This window comes from Muntiacus reevesi, chromosome 1 (assembly GCF_963930625.1).
Source record: "Muntiacus reevesi chromosome 1, mMunRee1.1, whole genome shotgun sequence".
NCBI classification, from domain to species: domain Eukaryota; kingdom Metazoa; phylum Chordata; class Mammalia; order Artiodactyla; family Cervidae; genus Muntiacus; species Muntiacus reevesi.
The window spans coordinates 168,363,654-168,382,538 of NC_089249.1; the positions used below are offsets into that span (position 1 = coordinate 168,363,654).

Below are 18,885 nucleotides of genomic sequence, written 5' to 3' on the forward strand. Positions count from 1 at the left end.
TATACTGAATTGGTGCAGATATGGGGGGACATCGTAAGATATAAATTGGTACAACTTACCTTAAAAAAAAAAACAAAAAACTGATACTACCTCAAAAATTGTAAATGTACTGTACCAGCAATTCTAGTCCTAGGACTTTATCCTACAGATACATTCATACTTGAGAGCAAAAATGTATCTCTATTAATATTCTACAGAGTTTCATTTTTGTAGCAAAAGTTTAGACTTGCCTAAATGTTTCTGAATAGATTATTATTAAATATCTTATAATAAAGAATGAGGCATCTGTAGGTACTGATATGTATCACTTTCCAAAATACGCTGCTCAGTGGAAAAAGCAAGGTGCAGAGCAAGATATATGATTCTGTATTCCATGTGTTTTAAAATGTTTGTATACAAATATGCTTGTATATGTATAGAAAAATATCTGGAAGTGTACTGAAGGGTAATAACGAATGCATCTGGGGAAAGGGACTAGGGGACTGGAGGTCAGGGTAATAGGAGACATTTTTCACTGTTACTCTTTCTGTAATACTAAAAACTTTTTTTATACTGTTCATGAATAGTTGTCAAATAATAACAAAATAAATTAATTTTAAGAACTACTACTTCTTCTAAGGCTAAATCCTCAAATTGTGTATCTTGTATGTCCTCCTGCCTTAGCCAGAACATCCCACTCATTCCTTTCCTCTCTGTCCCGTACCATTAACTTCTACACTAGCTCCTTGGTTTATAAACATATCCACGTCTCATTCTTAAAAATTTTTCATTTATTAATTTCAACAAATAATGAAATGCAGCAGACTTGAGCCCTATAATCTTCTCAAGCCAACATACTCCTTCTCTCCCATGCTTCACTGTCAACTTACCTAGAAAAAAGCTATCTGCTCTCACTATCCCTACACATCACCTTCCACTTTTTCCTTAACTCACTCTTACCATCTGAGCCACCAGGGAAGTTCCTATTCCTTAACTTACTCTTAGATTACTAGCCCAACTGCTCCACTAGAACAGCTGTGGCAAAAGGTATCAACAGTCTCCAAATAGCCAAATCCAGTGATCTACTTCAACATTTACCTTAAGTTAGAATCTCTTCCTCAAAAATGTTCTGGAATTTGGTGATATCACCTTCAACGCGTTTTTCTTTTACCTCTCTGGATTCTTTTAAGGATGTGAAACTCAGGAAAACAAGGACTACTGGACTTAGTGGCTCAAATGTGCATCACTTACCGGTTGACTCTGCGAGGACACTTATCTGGCTTGATATCCACTTCGTAGTGATAGACGTCAATCTTAGGGATGTCCACTTCAAAGTAATTGGCCAGGAGCTTGATTGGTTTCCCCACAGTGCCAATGCCAGGCCGGCGAGGTGCCTGGAACACTTGCTGCAGGGGGGGCAGGTAGGCGCCTGCAGCTACAAGACAGAGAGCGTGGTGAGGGTGAAGTCTGGTAATCTCCTTACCACTCTGATCAGAGAAAGCACAAGGACTCCTAGAATGAGAGCAGCAGAGTGTAGGGGAAGCCTCTTTCCTGCCTACCCAACCTAAATGAGGACTTCCACTGGTTGAAACCCAGGCTCATTTTTTAAAAAATTCTTTCCAGTTAGGAAAATTACCCTTGTTATCTATCTTAAATTCATCAAGTGAGTACGTAATAACTTCCTATTAATGTTAAATAAAGGGACTAAATTTGGCTCTTTCTTTCCTCTATTAGATTGAGACATCTGCCTCCACCAGGTATCCAGCAGACCCTACTATCTGTCAGCTAGATGCTCACTTCACTCATCACCATCCTGAACACACAAAAAAAGCATCACCTTAAAGCTCCTCCAACTGCAAGCAGGAGGAAGACCTAAAGAAGGTCAAGTGCCAGGGAAAGGGGTGGGGCAGGGCAACAAGCAAAGACGAGGGGCAATGTCTGGGAAAAGATTAAGGCAACAGAATGGCTGAGATCGGAAAAGGAGAAAAGGCTAACAGGACAGATTCTGGAGACCAAGGAAAGGAGAGAGGCTGAAACAGGGAGCTGCTAAAGGGGCTAGACTGGAGGTCACAGCAGAAAAATGCTTGAATTGGGAAGGAGGAAAGGCTGGAATAGGGGCTGGGGCAAGATAGGTTAGAGCTGACAGTCTAGGCAGGAAGTAAGGCTGCAAGTTGGGAGAGAATGAAGCAAAAGTTCAAAAGAAGAAAAACCTAGGGAATGAAGGTAGGCTAAACACAGGCGACTAAGGCAAGAGCAGGCTAGAGAAGAGGACTCAGGAAGGAGGGGCACCGATTATCCTGCTGGAGAAGATGAGATTACTGGCTCTGGGAAGAAGAATACAACATTCTCTCCAGGCCCACACCTCCTTCCACGCAGAGGGCCCCAACAGTTGCAGTAGGGATCAATTTTAAGACAGCGGAGGCCCCTGGGAAAGGGCTAGGGCTGGGCCAACTCCCACTACTTTCTCCTCTATTGCCACCAGCCTGATTGCTGCCCCGGGTTTTATTTTCTAGCTTGAGGGGAAAGGGAAGACAAAAGGAAAACGGCCTAAGAGAACCCTTTGTCCATATCTACTATTGTCCTGGCCAATAGAGGACCAGCCCAGTTGGGAGGAGAGAGGGATAAAACAGCAGAGAACCTCCCATTATCAGAGATCTGCTTTCATAGTTGGCCAGGCTGGGGGGATGGGGCATATACTCTGCCGGGGGGGTCAGGAAGAGGTCAGAACCCTTCAAGGGAGGGGCCTGCTTCCCAGAGCTAAGCTGCTGTGCCTCCTTCTAACCACCTGTCAAGCTCACCCTACAGGGAAACGCAGACAGGGAAATGGAGGCCCAGCATGGGGAGAAAAGGCCTTCAGAACTCCGCTACCTGGGGAAGTAAAAGCTTAACTACTAGCACCTGGCCACCTACTGTAGAAAGAGTTGGACAGAAATTATATACAAGCCATAGTCAGACATACACATCCAAACACATACTTAGAACTGGACACTTTACCTTCATAAACATACCCCTCACCAAGCTAGATTGTGAGTCCTTCACAGATACAAAGACTGTATGTATCTGCCTTGGTCACTGTTGATTCTCCAGTGTCTGGCATACAGGAGGTGTTCAACACACAGATAAGACACAAATTAACAAACAGATCCGTAGACATACCACAAAGAACACACAAGCACAAGCGCACACGCACGCACGCACACCTGCAAACTGCTCAGAAACAATTATAAATCCTGCACAGAACAAACAAGACCCTAGAGGAAGTAGCTGGTAAGAGATACCCTTCCCCTCCCCAAGTTCTTACATTCCATTCACCTCCTTAGCCTCCCAGGCTGAAGAGAGAAAGACAACCCCTAGAGCTAGGGGCTGGGTAGAAATGATGGGGGATGGGACAGACACTTCAGCCTGAGTCTCCTGTCCTCAGAAATAGGACTACACACCAGACTTAGCCTTAGTCACCCTCCATTCCTAGGAGGCTCTGGGAAAACAGGGAGGCCCCCACCCTCCCCTTCATACCCAAACTAGGGAAGGCAGGATGAAGAGAGAACCTCTCCCACCCCATCCTCCTACAAGTCTTACAGCAGTACAAAGTTCCCCCAACCCCACCCTGCCCCCAGCTTTTAGTCTGAGAAAGGGAGACACTTCCCTTCAGACCCAGACAGGGACAGACGGCCACTTTGTGATGCAGATGAGGGCCCCAGCACAGAGGACAAAGCTTGGGCCTTGGGGGAAGGGGGCGGGGCCATTCTCTGCAGACAAAAGCAAGGAGGGAGGGGCTATGAAAAGGACACTCCCCCTCCCCCATCCCCAACCAGCCCTGAGAAGGAAAAGGAAGAGCCGAAAGGCCTGGCTCAGGGACCCCTTCCCTGCAGTTCTGAGGCCCACATACCTACCAATAAGCAAGACTGCCCATTCAAAAGACAAACTCAAGACTGGGTTGGCTGTCCAGTAAGCAAAGAGGAAGAGGCCAATCTCTCCAAAAAGAATTTATCCACACACTAAGTACACACAAATTATTAGATATCCATACAATGTACTTAACCATTTATGTTCACAATGGAATGTGACTCAATTCAAAAAATAAAGATGTACTTGTGTCAAGGCCTAGACATTAGTTGGTTCCACAGATAATCAGACACCAACTCCACCCTCTAGGAGCTCCCAGTCCAGTATATGTGCTTAAAACACACCTAAGCACAGAAGGCACACCTGGCCTTGAGCCCAGTGAAGCCAGAAACAATACACTGCTTTGTGTGCTGTGTCCTCCAACCTCCAAGAAAATAGTCCTAGCCTAGGAAGGAGGCAGTTATGGGATCCCTCTACTCACAGCTTCCAGAATGAATTTCAATTACACCCTTTGATGAGGTAAAGGCTGCCCCATTAGGCTACAGCCAACTCCAGATACCAGGCTCTAGTTCCTTCCCTAGAAGCTTATTTATTGTAACAACAACCAAAAACAAAAAGTTAATTTTTTCATCACTCTCGAGACCACTAGGAATTCATCAGAATAAAATCATAAGCAGTTTGGTATGGGTGCCAGTTCCCAGCAATCCATCTGGACTTCTGTGTCCTACTACTCTAGTTGCAGGGGTTGTTTGTTGCAAGTAGTCTCTAGCCCAGAAAACCAAGAGAGTTCATGGAAGGGAGAGAGGGGCCTAAGGGGAAAAGGAAGTATTAATAGTTTCCTGAAGTCAGTTGCCCCCTGAATTCCACCTTAAGGCTTATACAGCCTTCACAAGGTTGTTTTCATCTTGGTGAAAGTAATCACTAAGTACTTAAAGATCACTGAATGAATGACTCGAATGAGTTGGCAGGAGTTATTTCCTTAAGGGTATTAGATCTGGTATAAAAGACAAAGATGCTTGCTTCAACCAGAAATGAAATTTATGTCCCAAATGAAATAAAATTCACGTCCCAAATGGAAATTCTATTCTCCCCTCTAGATCAAATGGAAGTAGTGAGACAAGATCTAAAAGATTCCCAGGTCCAGACTGCTCCAGTCACCAAAAAGATAAGACACCTAGGACACAGGAGGTGCCACCACCCTCACCCCATCCAGGGACTCTGGCCTTCTTGGGACAGCCTTGCCTCAGTTTCCCCTCTAATCTCCTTTTTCTCCTGACTGTGAATAAGGAGAAGTTAAGGCTATCACCTGGGACACACTATGGTGAAGGCTATAAACTTCCCCCTACCCCAAACAACTTATATATGACAAAAGGCTAGCCTGACAACGCTGGGTCTAATAACATGGCTCTGACAGTTTCTGGGGAATAGAGAGAGCAAAAAGAAAAGATACCCAGTAGGGGACAGCAACCATAAAAACATAAAGGCATAGAAAGATTAGGCTGTCAACTCAGGAAACATTCAATAGAGAGGTCATTATGCTTGGATTAAAAGATCCCAACTCTGCTCACTATTGAACCAGAAACATGCAAACCAGGCAAACAATCCCTTCTACGGAAACCTGGTCTTGGCCTTGGTCCCTCAGCAACCAATACATTCACTAAGGCCTGTCTTCAAGTAGGACCTGTCCCTAACCTAAAACATTGCTCCCATCCCAGTCTTTCCTCATCCTAGTGGCAGAATAAGAAACTTGTCCATTTCCCTCAACCTATTCTTGGTAAATTGAGACTGAAGGTTTCAGAGACAAGCGAAAGACCCCCAAGATGGGGAAAGGACCCATTTCCATTTGTGTGCTGCCAACATAACCTAAGAGAGACTACAACCCATCAGCGCGCTCCTTTTACCAAGTCAACCTGGCGGGATTAGGGGTAGGGGGGGTTCGGGCGGCCACGCCCCCACCACATCGGGCAGCCCCTTCCAGCTGCCACCTCCGCGCATGCTCCGGCGCCTCCACTCCAGCTCCCCAGACTTAAGGGGGGGAATCCCAGGGTTGGATCCCCACCCACTGCCCCCTGACCCTCGCCCCCGCGTCAGGCCCGGCTGGGGCGGAGCTCACAGCCCAGCTCTGGCGCCTTCTCCCAAAAGACATCATCCCAGCCCAACCCATACCGGCTGGGCCCCCGCCCAGGGCATGCGGCAGTTCTGGGCCCATTTGTGTCGACCCCCCTCTCCTGGACACCTGGAGCCCGCCCCCTGCCACCTGCCGGGCCTCTCCCTAGGCCTCCCGGTACGTCCGGGAGTCCTCCTGTGCGTTCAGGCCCTTCTCCCAAAGCACTTCCCACCTCCACGAGTGCATAGAGGCTCCTTTGATAAATGGCCCCTGTCTCAGACCTCCCTTCGCAAGGTTTCCCCCGGAACTGCACACAGCCCCCTTCAAACTGGGCCCCCCATCTCAGAAGAGCCCCGTTCCCTACTCAGGAAGCCCCTCCTCACTCAGAAACCCTGCTCTTCACGCCAGAGTCCCCTAGTCCTTGGAGCGCGCACCGTCCCCGCTCCTGGGGGCCCTTACCTGCTCCCGAGGGTCCCGCTTCCATCCCATATACCCGTGCGGAGGTCAGGCGGCCCGGAGACTGTGGAGTCCAGCGTGAGGGGCCTAGGTACCCCGCACTTTAGCTGCCTGGGCTCCCGGGCCGGGCTCGGCTGCCCCCCCAAGCCCGGCCGCTCGCGCCGCCGCCCCCGCAGCCTCCGTTGCCGCCGCCGCCGCGGAGCCTGCAGCAGCTCCCCCTGCGAGCGCCCGGCCAGCTGCCAGTGCGCAGGCGCGACCGCCAGGCCCAGGGGGCGGACGGGAACGAGTCAAACGGGGCGCTCCGACGGCAACAAAGGCCAATGGAGAGGGGCGGGGGCACCGGGGACCGGAGGCAGCGGCCCCTGGCGGTCACCCATCGCCCTGCAGCCCGGCGGGAGGGCTCCGGTAAAGGCGCCGCGGAACCGCGCAGTGGCGTAAGTGGGGCGGGGCGGGAGGACAACACACCCCCCACCCCCACCCCGCAGCAGCCTCCGGCCTTGTCTTTTCCCCAAACATGTTTCTCCAAGGCTACACACAACCTCCCCCCATTCGCACAGAGCCACGCGCACATTTCCACCTCATTCCCAGGCCACCCTCACACACTCCGAGAGCCCCATCACCCAGGGGCCCTGCCTCCCACCTCTCCTCCCAATCACCCTCATCCTTCAAGCCTCGGCTGCAAAGCGACTGCCTCCGCGAAGCCTTTCTCCGTCCCTAGTCACTGAACTCACTGACGCCACCCTCTCTTCCAGGTCGAGTACTGGGCGCTGAGACCAGAGATATGAAAGAGACCCTGCCTACCCTGGAAGATGTCACCGTCTCAACTTAAGTGCATCTACTGAGCTCTACCTGCGGGCTGGGAAGCACCGACCTCCACTTTCTCACAGCTCACGCCTGAATTCAGTCAATCCACTTCTGGCCTCACCACGTCACTTAAAACACTTTTTATGTCAAAATTCAAAGGATAATTTTCAATTCTTACTTCGCTGCAGCATCTGACACTGTGCCTCTCCTTCCTTCTTGAGTCTTTTATTTGGCTTCAGCATTTTGTGAGGTCTCCTATTGCCTAAGTCCTTTTCGGTTTTCTTCAAGAGCCAGCCCCGCCCCCCCCTCTTGTTTTTGATCCATTAAAAAAAGTGTTCACCTTGTTTTCAAACCTAGCTGTCTTCTCATTCTACTCTCCACTTTTTTGCTTAAAGGTCTCATCCATTCTTATGGCTTAACTGTCCTTCCAAATCTCTATTTCCAACCATGTCTCAGACTCATATTTCCAAGAGTCTGCTGGACAGCTCCACCTGGATCTACCAGCACTTCAAATTTAAAGAGTTCAAAACCAAACTCATCTTTCCTCCCACGGAAGTGCTTGCCCTATACCTCCTGTCTCTACAAATGGCACCTTCATCCCAGAAAAGACAGTTTCTCTCTCTCCCCCTTGCTTTTATCGCTATACAGCAGTTCACAAAGTCCTGACCTGTTTACCCGCACACATGACCTCCTGACATTCTTGTGGTGGCTCCCTGTGTTGATGCAGACCCTTATCATATCTTGACAAAAGTATCACAGTCACCTCCTTGTTAGTCTCACAGTTTCTCCTATTCAGTCTGCATCAACGGACAGGTGCTAAGAGACCCAGCTCAAACATCACTTTTCCATATATTCCTTCATATGTATCAATCCATCTGTATTTTTAATGCCTACTTTAAACCAGATGCTAGGAACTCAAGAGAGAAGCCACACCTAGTCGCTACCCATTAGGAAGAGTAATTTCTGACACTTTTCACAGTATGCTTTTTGCTTTTCTCTAGGAGAGGTTCTCCAACAGCAGGCACCACCTGGAGGGCTTGTTTAAACACTGACTGCTAAGAACCACCCCCAGAATTTATGATTCAGTAGCTCTTTGTGGGATCCAAAGAATACATGTTTCTAATAAGTTTCCAGAGGAAACTGATGCTGCTGACCTGGGGGACCACACTTTGAAAACTACTGCTCTACAAGATAAAGAACAAAGACTCTAGAGCCACAATGTTTTGCTTCCAACCCTGATTCGGCCATTTACTTCAGTATTCTTGCCTGGAGAATCCTATGGACAGAGAAGCCTGGCAGGCTATGGCCCAATAAGATCACAAAGAGTCAAACACAACTGAAGTGCCTTAGCACACACGCATGTGTCACAATTTCCTCCTCCTCCATTTTAGAGGGTGAAAATAGTACCTACCTCACTGGACTATTATTAATACATATAAAAGCTTAGAACATTACCTAGAAGAATGCAGGCAAATTATTGGTTGCTACCATAATTACTGTCTGCTTCTTGCACTACATTCTAAATTCTTTAAGAACATGGACTATGTCAAGATGCACTTCAGTCTCCCTTTAGTGCTTCACACAAGCAGTGCCCAGAATGATTACTAAATGTAGATAGATCTGAATCAAGGCATCAAAACATCCTCAGAAACAGCAAGGTCTTTGCCTTGGTAACTAAGCTGGAAGCTCAGCATTCTTTAAGAACAGTTTGAATCTCCTCTTCTAAATGCCAAGCCTCACTCTGTGAAAGGTACCTTAACTTTGTGGAAAGCCACTGGTCACTATTCTGATCCACCTCCAAAGTGACTAGTGGAGTCAAGCCTGGCTCTGGCCTTGCGGGTCTTTCTGCAGAGTGTCTTCATCATCAAGGATTTCACTCTTGGCTAGGCAAAGTAGTAGAGTATAAAGGAATTCCAGACAGCATCTTGTTTTTTTTAATGCAGACAAACTTCTCCCAGTAATCCCTGATGCACCTTCCCAGAAAGCGACTGGCTCCTCTGTCTCCAGTTTAATCCCTACGTCTCAATTCATAGCTAATTCACACCCAAGCGCCCCTACTCTGTGGGCCGGAACTCAGGTATTCCCACTTACACACCTTCTCTAAACCTAGAGTTTCTGGACCCCAAACAATAAGAATGGCTTAAGAAAAAAAATTGTATCTCAAAAAAAAAAAAAATTGTATCTCCATCAATGTTTTCCTTTTAAAAATACTTAAATAACAGCCTAGGGACAAAGAAATCAAGGTAGTAAAATAAACATAAAATCGTATACCCTTCGATCAGGAAATGAATCACCAACACTTCCAGCATACACCATTTCTTTTTATCAATAATGTATTTCTTATTTCAAGAGAAATTTTTAAAATTCAGAAATCATGAACAATGGAATTGATAAATGTCAACTTGTACTCTGGAAAGATGAAACTGGTACACTTTTAAAAATTAAGGTATCATTCACATAGGTAAACTACACATATACAAAATATAAAATTTAACCAGTCCTAACATATGTATAGGCTTCCCTAGTGGCTCAGACGGTAAAGCATCTGTCTGCAGTGCAGGAGACCCGGGTTCGATCTCTGGGTTGCGAAGATCCCCTGGAGAAGGAAATGGCAGCTCACTCCAGTATTCTTGGCTGGAAAATCCCATGGACCTCGGAGCCTGATAGGCTATCGTCCATGGGGTTGCAAAGAGTCGGACATGACTGAGCGACTTCACTCACTCACTAACATATGTATCATCTTTCAGTGGCCCATCTTTTTGCCTTTTCATACTGTTCATGGGGTTCGCTTTCATACTGTTCACGGGGTAACAGAATTCCAGTTGACCTATTTCAAATCCTAAAATATGATGCTGTGAAAGTGCTGTACTCAATATGCCAGCAAATTTGGAAAACTCAGCAGTGACCACAGGACTAGAAAATGTCAGTTTTCATTCCAATCCCAAAGAAAGGCAATGCCAAAGAATGTTCAAACTACCACAAAATTGCACTCATCTCACATGCTAGTAAAGTAATGCTCAAAATTCTCCAAGCCAGGCTTCAACAGTACATGAACCATGAACTTCCAGATGTTCAAACTGGATTTAGAAACGGCAGACAAACTAGAGATTAAGTTGCCAACATCCGCTGGATCATCGAAAAAGCAAGAGAGTTCCAGAAAAACATCTATTTCTGCTTTATTGACTATGCCAAAGCCTTTGACTGTGTGGATCACAACAAACTCTGGAAAATTATGAAAGAGATGGGAATACCAGACCAACTGACCTGCCTTTTGAGAAATCTGTATGCAGGTCAGGAAGCAACAGTTAGAACTGGACATGGAACAGTAGACAGGTTCCAAATAGGGAAAGGAGTACGTCAAGGCTGTATATTGTCACCCTGCTTATTTAACTTACATGCAGAGTACATCATGAGAAACCCTGGGCAGGATGAAGCACAAGCTGGAATCAAGATTGCCAGGAGAAATATCAGTAACCTCAGATATGCACATGACACCACCCTTATGGCAAAAAGCAAAGAAAAACTAAACAGCCTCTTGATGAAAGTGAAAGAGGAGAGTGAAAAAGTTGGCTTAAAACTCAACATTCAGAAAACTAAGATCATGGCATCTGGTCCCATCACTTCATGGCAAATAGATGGGGAAACAGTGGAAACACTGTCAGACTTTATTTTGGGGGGCTCCAAAATCACTGCAGATGGTGACTGCAGCCATGAAATTAAAAGACACTTACTCCTTGGAAGAAAAGTTATGACCAACCTAGACAGCATATTAAAAAGCAGAGACATTACTTTGCCAACAAAGGTCCGTCTAGTCAAAGCTATGGTTTTTCCAGTAGTCACGTATGAATGTGAGAGTTGGACTATAAAGAAAGCTGAGCACTGAAGAATTGATGCCTTTGAACTGTGATGTTGGAGAAGACTCTTGAGAGTCCCTTGGACTGCAAGGAGATCCAACCAGTCCATCCTAAAGGAAATCAGTCCTGAATATTCAATGGAAGGACTGATGTTGAAGCTGAAACTCCATTACTTTGGCCACCTGATACAAAGAACTGACTCATTGGCAAAGACCTTGATGCTGGGAAAGACTGAAGATTGGAGCAGAAGGGGATGACAGAGGATGAGATGGTTGGGTGGCATTACCAACTCAATGGACACGAGTTTGAGTAAACTCCAGGAGTTGGTGATGGACAGACAGGCTTGGCATGCTGCAGTCCATGGGGCCACAAAGAGTCGGACACAACCGAGCAACTGAACTGAACTGAACATGCGTATCAACCTGTGACACCATCATCACAATGAAGACAGTCCAATTTTAAAACTCGTGATAGAGATTTAATAAACATAAGTGAATTAATTATTCACTCCAGTGGGCTTCCCTGGTAGCTCAGCTGGTAAAGAATCTGCCTGCAATGCAGGAGACCCTGGTTCAATCCCTGGGTCAGGAAGATCCCCTGGAGAAGGGGTAGGCTACCCACTCCAGTATATGTGGGCTTCCCTAGTGGCTCAGACACTAAAGAATCTGCCTGCAATGTGAGAGACCTGGATTCAATCCCTGGGTTGGAAAGATTCCCTGGAGGAGGGCATGGCAACCCACTCCAGTATTCTTGCCTGGAGAATCCCCATGGACAGAGGAACCTGGCGGGCTACAGTCCATGAGGTCGCAAGAGTCAGACACCGCTGAGCGACTAACAGTTTCAAGGGAATTTTTTACATAACTATAGACTAATGAATTTGATACTTGATCAAACTTTTAAACTACATACAACTTTTTTCTCTAAAAACTGCAAAGAAAGGAATAAAAAGCAAAAATTAAGCAACAATTAAAGAGAACACTGAGAAACTTATCAAAAATTACCAAAGAATTTCTGGCCCAGACGGTTTACTGTGTAATGCGTCCAACCATCCCTTAAAGAGATAATTCTGCTCCATGTTATATGAATGGTTCCAGAACATGAGAAAAGGGAGAATTTTCCCAATTTGTTCACAACAGCAGATAAAGATCCACATCTCTTATCATACAATGATATTACAAAAAGAGATCTCAGGAATACGGATGTGATAATGACAAGCCCAATACCAACCTACAGAATTCCATAAGAGATTTATTAAAATTATGATAATAATATTAACACCTAACATTATTAAACATTTCCTTAATATTAAGTGCCAGATACTGTTCCAACACTGTACATAAATTAACTCACATAATCCTCACAAAAGTCCTGGGGTATCACAGAACATACAGATGAGTCTGGGCTAAGGAGCATATGCAGGCTATTTTATTATCATTAAAAATAAAGACACAGAGAGGCTAAGAAGCTTGACCAAGATCACACAGTTTGCAACTAGCAGAGGCAGAACATGAACCCACACTGGATGGTTCCAAAATCAACACTCTTAACCACAACATTACATGATATTATTATTAAAAGAACAGCATATCACATACATAAGGGTAATTCAGAAGTGGTTCAAAAATAAATATATACCATATATGTAGATTAATAAAAAATAAACCTGATAATTGTAATAGATAACAATATTTGATAAATTTTAATCCCATTCTTGGGCTTCCCTGATGGCTCAGCTGGTAAAGAATCCTCCTGCAATGCGGGAGACCTGGGTTCAGTCCCTGGGTTGGAAGACCCCCTGGAGAAGAGAAAGGTTACCTACTCCAGTATTCTGGCCTGGAGAATTCCATGGACTATATAGTCCATGGGGTCGCAAAGAGTTGGACACAACTGAGTGACTTTGACTTTCTTTCAATCCCATTCTTAATAAAAATAACTAAAATCAATCACCTTAACAAGCTAATAGAATATCTATTTTTAGCTAGTGGAGAAGCAGAAATGCTTTCCTGTTTTTAAGGAATAAATGAGGTCACTCTTTACTACTATTTTCATACTGGTTTGGATATTCTAGCCAGAACAGAGAGAGAGAGAAATAAACACATAAGAAAAAAATCTTTATTCTAGTTGCAATTATATAATAAGAAAATATGCAGTCTCACTAATTTTAAAATTAGTAAGACTAAGTGGAAAGATTCAAGAAAATAGCAAAAATCTACAGCATTCACTCCTAGAATAAGTATTAATTAGTTAGAAATTATAATGGTAAAATAGCTAATTTAAAATACTTAGGAATAAATTTAATGAGAAATGCTTGTGATCTAAGAGAAAATCTGTAAGAATCAATAAGAAGACATGTAAAAAAACCTGGGTTAAGTAGAGAGAAAGGCCAAGTTCCTGGATGGAAAAACCAAACCATGTGATGTCTGTTGGACCCTTGCTATTCCAGGTCTAAGTTCTGAGGACTAGCATCTGGTATTCCCATCATTCCCTATGTATTGTGCTTTAGAAATACAAAGAGATAAGAATGTATTCGAGTCAGTTCCTACCCTTAAGAAGAGAGAAACATACAGATGAGTGCTAGCCAATATAAATATCATGTGAGATACATACGTAATTTTAGATTTCTAGTAGTCACATTATAAAAAGTAAAATGTAATATGTTTTATTTAATTTCCAAATATGGTTTCAACATATCATCAATATAAAAATATTAATATTTTACATTTAAAAAATAGGTGTTTAAAATCTATTGCATATTTTATTCTTATAGCACATCCTAAAGGAAATCAGTCCCAAATATTAATTGGAAGGACTGATGCTGAAGTTGAAATTCAAATACTTTTGGCCACCTGACGCAAAGAACTGACTCATTTGAAAAGACCCTGATGCTGGGAAAGATTGAAGACAGGAGGAGAAGGGGACGACAGAGGATGAGATGGTTGGATGGCATCACCGACTCAATGGACATAAGTTTGAGTAAACTGTGGGAGCTGGTGATGGACAAGGAGGCCTGGCGTGCTGCAGTCCATGGGGTCGCAAAGAGTTGGACACAACTGAGCGACTGAACTGAGCACATCTTAATTCAGCCTAGCCACAAATTTCAAGTGCTTAAGACATGTGGCCAATGCCTACTGTACTGGACAGCACAGATGGTCTTTTCAATGCAATTCTGAGTATGACAAAGGCAAGAATGGGTGCCATGGGAACTAACAGGAGATAGTCAAACTCAGACTCGGGTAATCAGGGTAGGTTTCCTAGAAGAGATACCTACTTAAACAGGCCTGGGAGGATTAGCCAGGCAAAGGAAGGATGGGAGAAAGACATTCTACGCAGCATCAGCTAAGAGCATGAAGGTGAGAAATAGCACTTATACCAGGAACTCTCAATATTGCTATCCTAGCATAAAGAAGGAAGCAAGAAACACTGAAAAGAGGCTAGAGAAGTACACCACTCCCGAAAGTGCCCATTCTCTCCCCAGCCTAAGCCAGGGGAGGGGCCGCCGGGGGAGGGATAGAGGGAGCTGTCCCTGGTTCTGACATCCAAGGCAGATTTGCAGTGTAGTGCCACCCCAGCTGGAACTGACAGAGATCAAACCTATTTCTCTGGGTCTTCTAAAGCACACATAGAAGCCCCCAAACCCTACACTTGGCCTGGTAGAACGGGAGAGTCCTTTGGACAGGCTAGCCCTTAGTGGGTTAGAGAATTTTAGGAACATCCGAGTCTAGGAACAGACCTCTGGGATACTGAAGTTTAGGGTCAGGTGGCAACCCACTCCAGTACTCTTGCCTGGAGGACCCCATGGACAGAGGAGCCTGGTGGGCTACAGTCCATGGGGTAGCAAAGAGTCGGACATGACTGAGCAACTTCACTTCTTCATGTCCAAAAAAGGCATCCTCTTTAAAATAAAATAGATGCAGATCCACTATACCAAATGAACCCTAAAGATGGCAGGCACCCTGTGTTGTCCTATTCAGCATCTATCTGGTTCTGTTCTGATTCTCAGAATCTATCAGTTACCAAGCTGCTGATTAATGGAAAGGACAGGGGCAGAACTAATTCTTGTTTTCTTCCGTCGCCTCCATTAATGTACGAGGGGGCTCAATGGAAAAGTATTTATAATAAGGATGGCCTCAGTGTATCAATGGGCCAAGGAAAAGAACAGTCTGCACAAGCGCGACTCTATAATTATTATTCATTCATAAGAAAGTCAATATAAAATAATAATCCTATATCTATTAATTCAAAATTTTTTTATACATACTCATTGAGCAAGATACTGTTAAGGAACTGGTACACTGGCATTCTATACTGGTAGGATCCCTTGGAAAGCAGTGTGGCAACATTTATCAACAGCTATAACAATGTTTCTGCTCTGTGACTTACAATATGCCACCCAGTTATGTACTGAAACACTTAGTATCAGACAAACCTAGGTCAAAGCTCTACCACATGTAAACATCTGACCTCAAAAAAAGGCACAGTCCCATTATTAACTGTAATTTCCTCATTTGTAAAAATTTCACAGAGTTGTAGGAGGATTCAATTAATGAACTGAATTCATTTGCAACCCATGGGGTCACAAACAGTCAGACACAACTAAGCAACTTTCACTTTCACTTTGGGCTTCCCTGATACCTCAGTTGGCCTGCAATGCAGGAGACCCCGGTTCAATTCCTGGGTCAGGAAGATGCTCTGGAGAAGAGACAGGCTACCCACTTCAGTATTCTTGGGGTTCCCTTGCGGTTCAGCTGCAATGCGGGAGACCTGACTTTGATCCCTGGGTTGGGAACATCCCCTGGACAAGGGAATGGCTAACCACTCCAGTATTCTGGCCTGGAGAATTCAGTCCACGGGGTCACAAAGAGTCAGACACGACTGAGTGACTTTCACTTTCACTTTGCTTTCAATTAATGAATGTCAAAAGCTAAGCACAGAGCTTAATATTTATACCCGCTGAATACCTGATAATTCCCATGGCCTTCTGCTTTGTTCCTGGGGCAGGTCCTTATTTCTTTTCTTTCTACCTCATCACAATCATTTGTATGGCTTTACTTTCTTTTATTCTTTTAAAAACAGAAAATTAAGAGGAAAGAAAATTAATCACACCATTTAAAGGACAGTTTCTTAATCCCCATTCCCTCCTAGGTTGGGGTCCAAAAGAACCCCTATTATGGGTTGAGCAAGGAGAAGGTTGTCTGGCGTTAGCAAGTGGAAGGTTGATGGTGCTCTATCCTAAAACACTAGAAAAGTAGGTTTAGAAAGAACGATAATAAGTGTAGCGTCTGACAAGTTTGAGTGCCTGAAGGATATCCTTCATGGTTAAAAACATGGTGTGGAACCCAAAAATGATTTTACACTTAAAGATTCCATATTTGAAAGTTACAGGCATATAGAGAGTATCTGAAGCCATAAGCATCAACAAGAACTTTCAAAGAAGGGATGTTGCACAAAGACAGAAGAGAGCAAAGATAAAACTCTAAAAAAACAAAACACTGGATGCATGCCCTCCTATCAAAATAGTAATAAAATCCAGTAGATTCTACCTCCTAATATCTTTCAGTCCTATTTTTCTAATCCCTACCACTATTTATCCAAGACCAGGTTACCATAACTCTTACCTAGATCAGTGCGACAGACTCTTAATTCTCTACATCTACTCTTGCACCCTCAGATCCATTCTCTAAATGCATATAGGGTGATCTTTCAAAAATAAAAATACATACTCAATCATTCAGTAAACATTTACTAAATGCCTCCAAAGCAGTGAATAAAGCAGACATGAGGTTCCTAGCTCTCACAAAGTTACAGTGACTCAGACAATCAACAAGTAAGAAAAATAAAATTTATTTCAAGACAAATGCTTGGAAGGAAAACAAAAGATTGATGTAAGGCAGAAAAAGAAAATAATCAGAGATGGCAACTATTTTATATCAGTTGCCAAAAAAGATGGAGGTATTTCACAAGTAGGATAGAACTAAAATACTGATCATCAACATAACTGGGGAGGTGGAGGGTTAAAGTGTTCTAAAGGTCCCTGTATTGTTTAGGACAAGGATAAAGGTGTTGGTTCATTTCAGAATTTGGTAAGCATACATGATGAAACTTCAAAAAGCTATTAAAAGAAGAGAAACAGAATATAAAAGAACAGAAACTAAATCTAGTATTTTTAATATATTTATATATGTGTGCGTACATGCACGGTCGCTTCAGTCATGTCTGACTCTTTGCAACCCTATGGACCATAGCCCACTGGGCTTCTCTGTTCATGGGATTCTCAAGGCAAGAATATTGGAATGGGTTGCCATGCCTTCCTCCAGGGGATCTTCCCGACCCAGGGACTGAACTCGCATCTCCTGCAGCTCCTACACTGCAGGTGGATTTTTTACGTCTGAGCCACCAGGGAAGCTCTATATTTATATATAGATACATAGATATGTATACCATGGCCAAATTGTACTTATTTCTAGGAAGCAAAGTGTTTAACATTTGAAAATATGTAAATGTCAGATTTAAAGAAGAAAAAGCAATATGACCAGCCAACAGATGAAGGAAAATAAATCATTTACTAAAACACAACACCATTCACGATTGGGAAAAAAAAAACCTCTTAGCAAACTAAGAAAAAGGGAATTTCTCAAACTATTAAAAAGTATCTACCAAAACCCCGTAACAAACACTGTTTTAATTACTATTATGTTGTGAAAATGTTCAAACATACACAAAATTAGAGTGACTGGCATAATGAACTCCCATGTACCTATCATCCAGAAATGACAATAATACTTTACTTTTTTTTTGGCCATGCCAAGGAGCACATGGGATCTCAGTTCCCCGATCAGGGATCAAACCCATGCCCCCTGCAGTGGAAGCTCAGAGTCTTAACCAATGGACCACCAGGGAAGTCCCCAGAAATCAGGATTATAAGATGCAAACTTTATTCTTAATAGTAAAACATCAGAAGCATTCTCTTCAAGATCAAGAATAAAAGCAACAGGCCCTTCCTTCTTTCAGCACTATACTGGAAGTCCAGCCAACACAGTAGGACCAAAGGAAAAAAGACTAGAAGGGAAGAAATAAAATGATTATTATTTTCAGATGATACACTTGTCAAAAATGAAAACTCCAAATACTCTATAGACAAATTATTATATATGAAATAAGAGTTTTTAGGAAGACTGATGAATAAGAAATGAATATTCTTTAAAATCTACTGTATTAAAAAGATGATAATTTACAATAGTAATAGAAATAACAAAGCACTGAAGAATAAATCTGGAAAAAGCCTAGATAGGAAAAAAGTTATAAAAATTCTATTGAAAAATATTTTAAGAGACTTAAAATGAAGAGAAAGGAGAGAAAAACTGCTCCCAGATAGAAGCAGATGTATTGGACAGGAACAGACGTAGACGTATTCTCAAATTCATCTACAGATTTGGTGTAATCATAATAAAGGCTCCACCAGGTTTGTGTGAGTTTGTGTGTATATAACTAGATAAGCTTATTTTAAGGTGTTTATCAATGAACAAACACCAAAGAACAGCAAAGACACTTACAAAGAAAAACAAAGTGAAAGAATTTGTCTTACTAGATATAAAATCTTATACTTAACTGTGATAATAAAGAAGTGAAGTAGTGGCCTTGGGTTAAACAAATCAACTAGTATAACAGATTACAGAATCTGGAAAGAAACCCATGCATGTGTGGAAGAAATGCAGGTATGATAGAGGTGGTTTTGCAAACCACTAGGCAAAGAACAAACTAATAATGGAACTGGGACAACAGATTATCTACATGAAAAAATATAAAACCAGAGACCTACCTCACTCCACACACAAAAATCAACTC

The 18,885-nt window shown here is 43.4% G+C and overlaps 1 protein-coding gene across 2 annotated transcripts in view; it reads right to left on the reverse strand.

Moving 5' to 3' along the window:
* Positions 1–6,669, reverse strand: part of LOC136154298 (protein argonaute-1) — a 30,603-nt gene extending 23,934 nt beyond the window's left edge. The window contains exons 1-2 of one of the 2 annotated variants that reach the window (XM_065916607.1): positions 6,389–6,669; positions 1,231–1,414 (exon numbers count right to left, since the gene is read on the reverse strand). In XM_065916607.1, coding sequence (XP_065772679.1) covers positions 1,231–1,414; positions 6,389–6,413 — 209 coding nt within the window. In that variant the 5' untranslated portion in view covers positions 6,414–6,669. The remainder of the gene's footprint in view (positions 1–1,230; positions 1,415–6,388) is intronic. The other variant, XM_065916614.1, reaches the window with a different exon arrangement.
* Between the last annotated feature and the right edge of the window lie 12,216 nt (positions 6,670–18,885).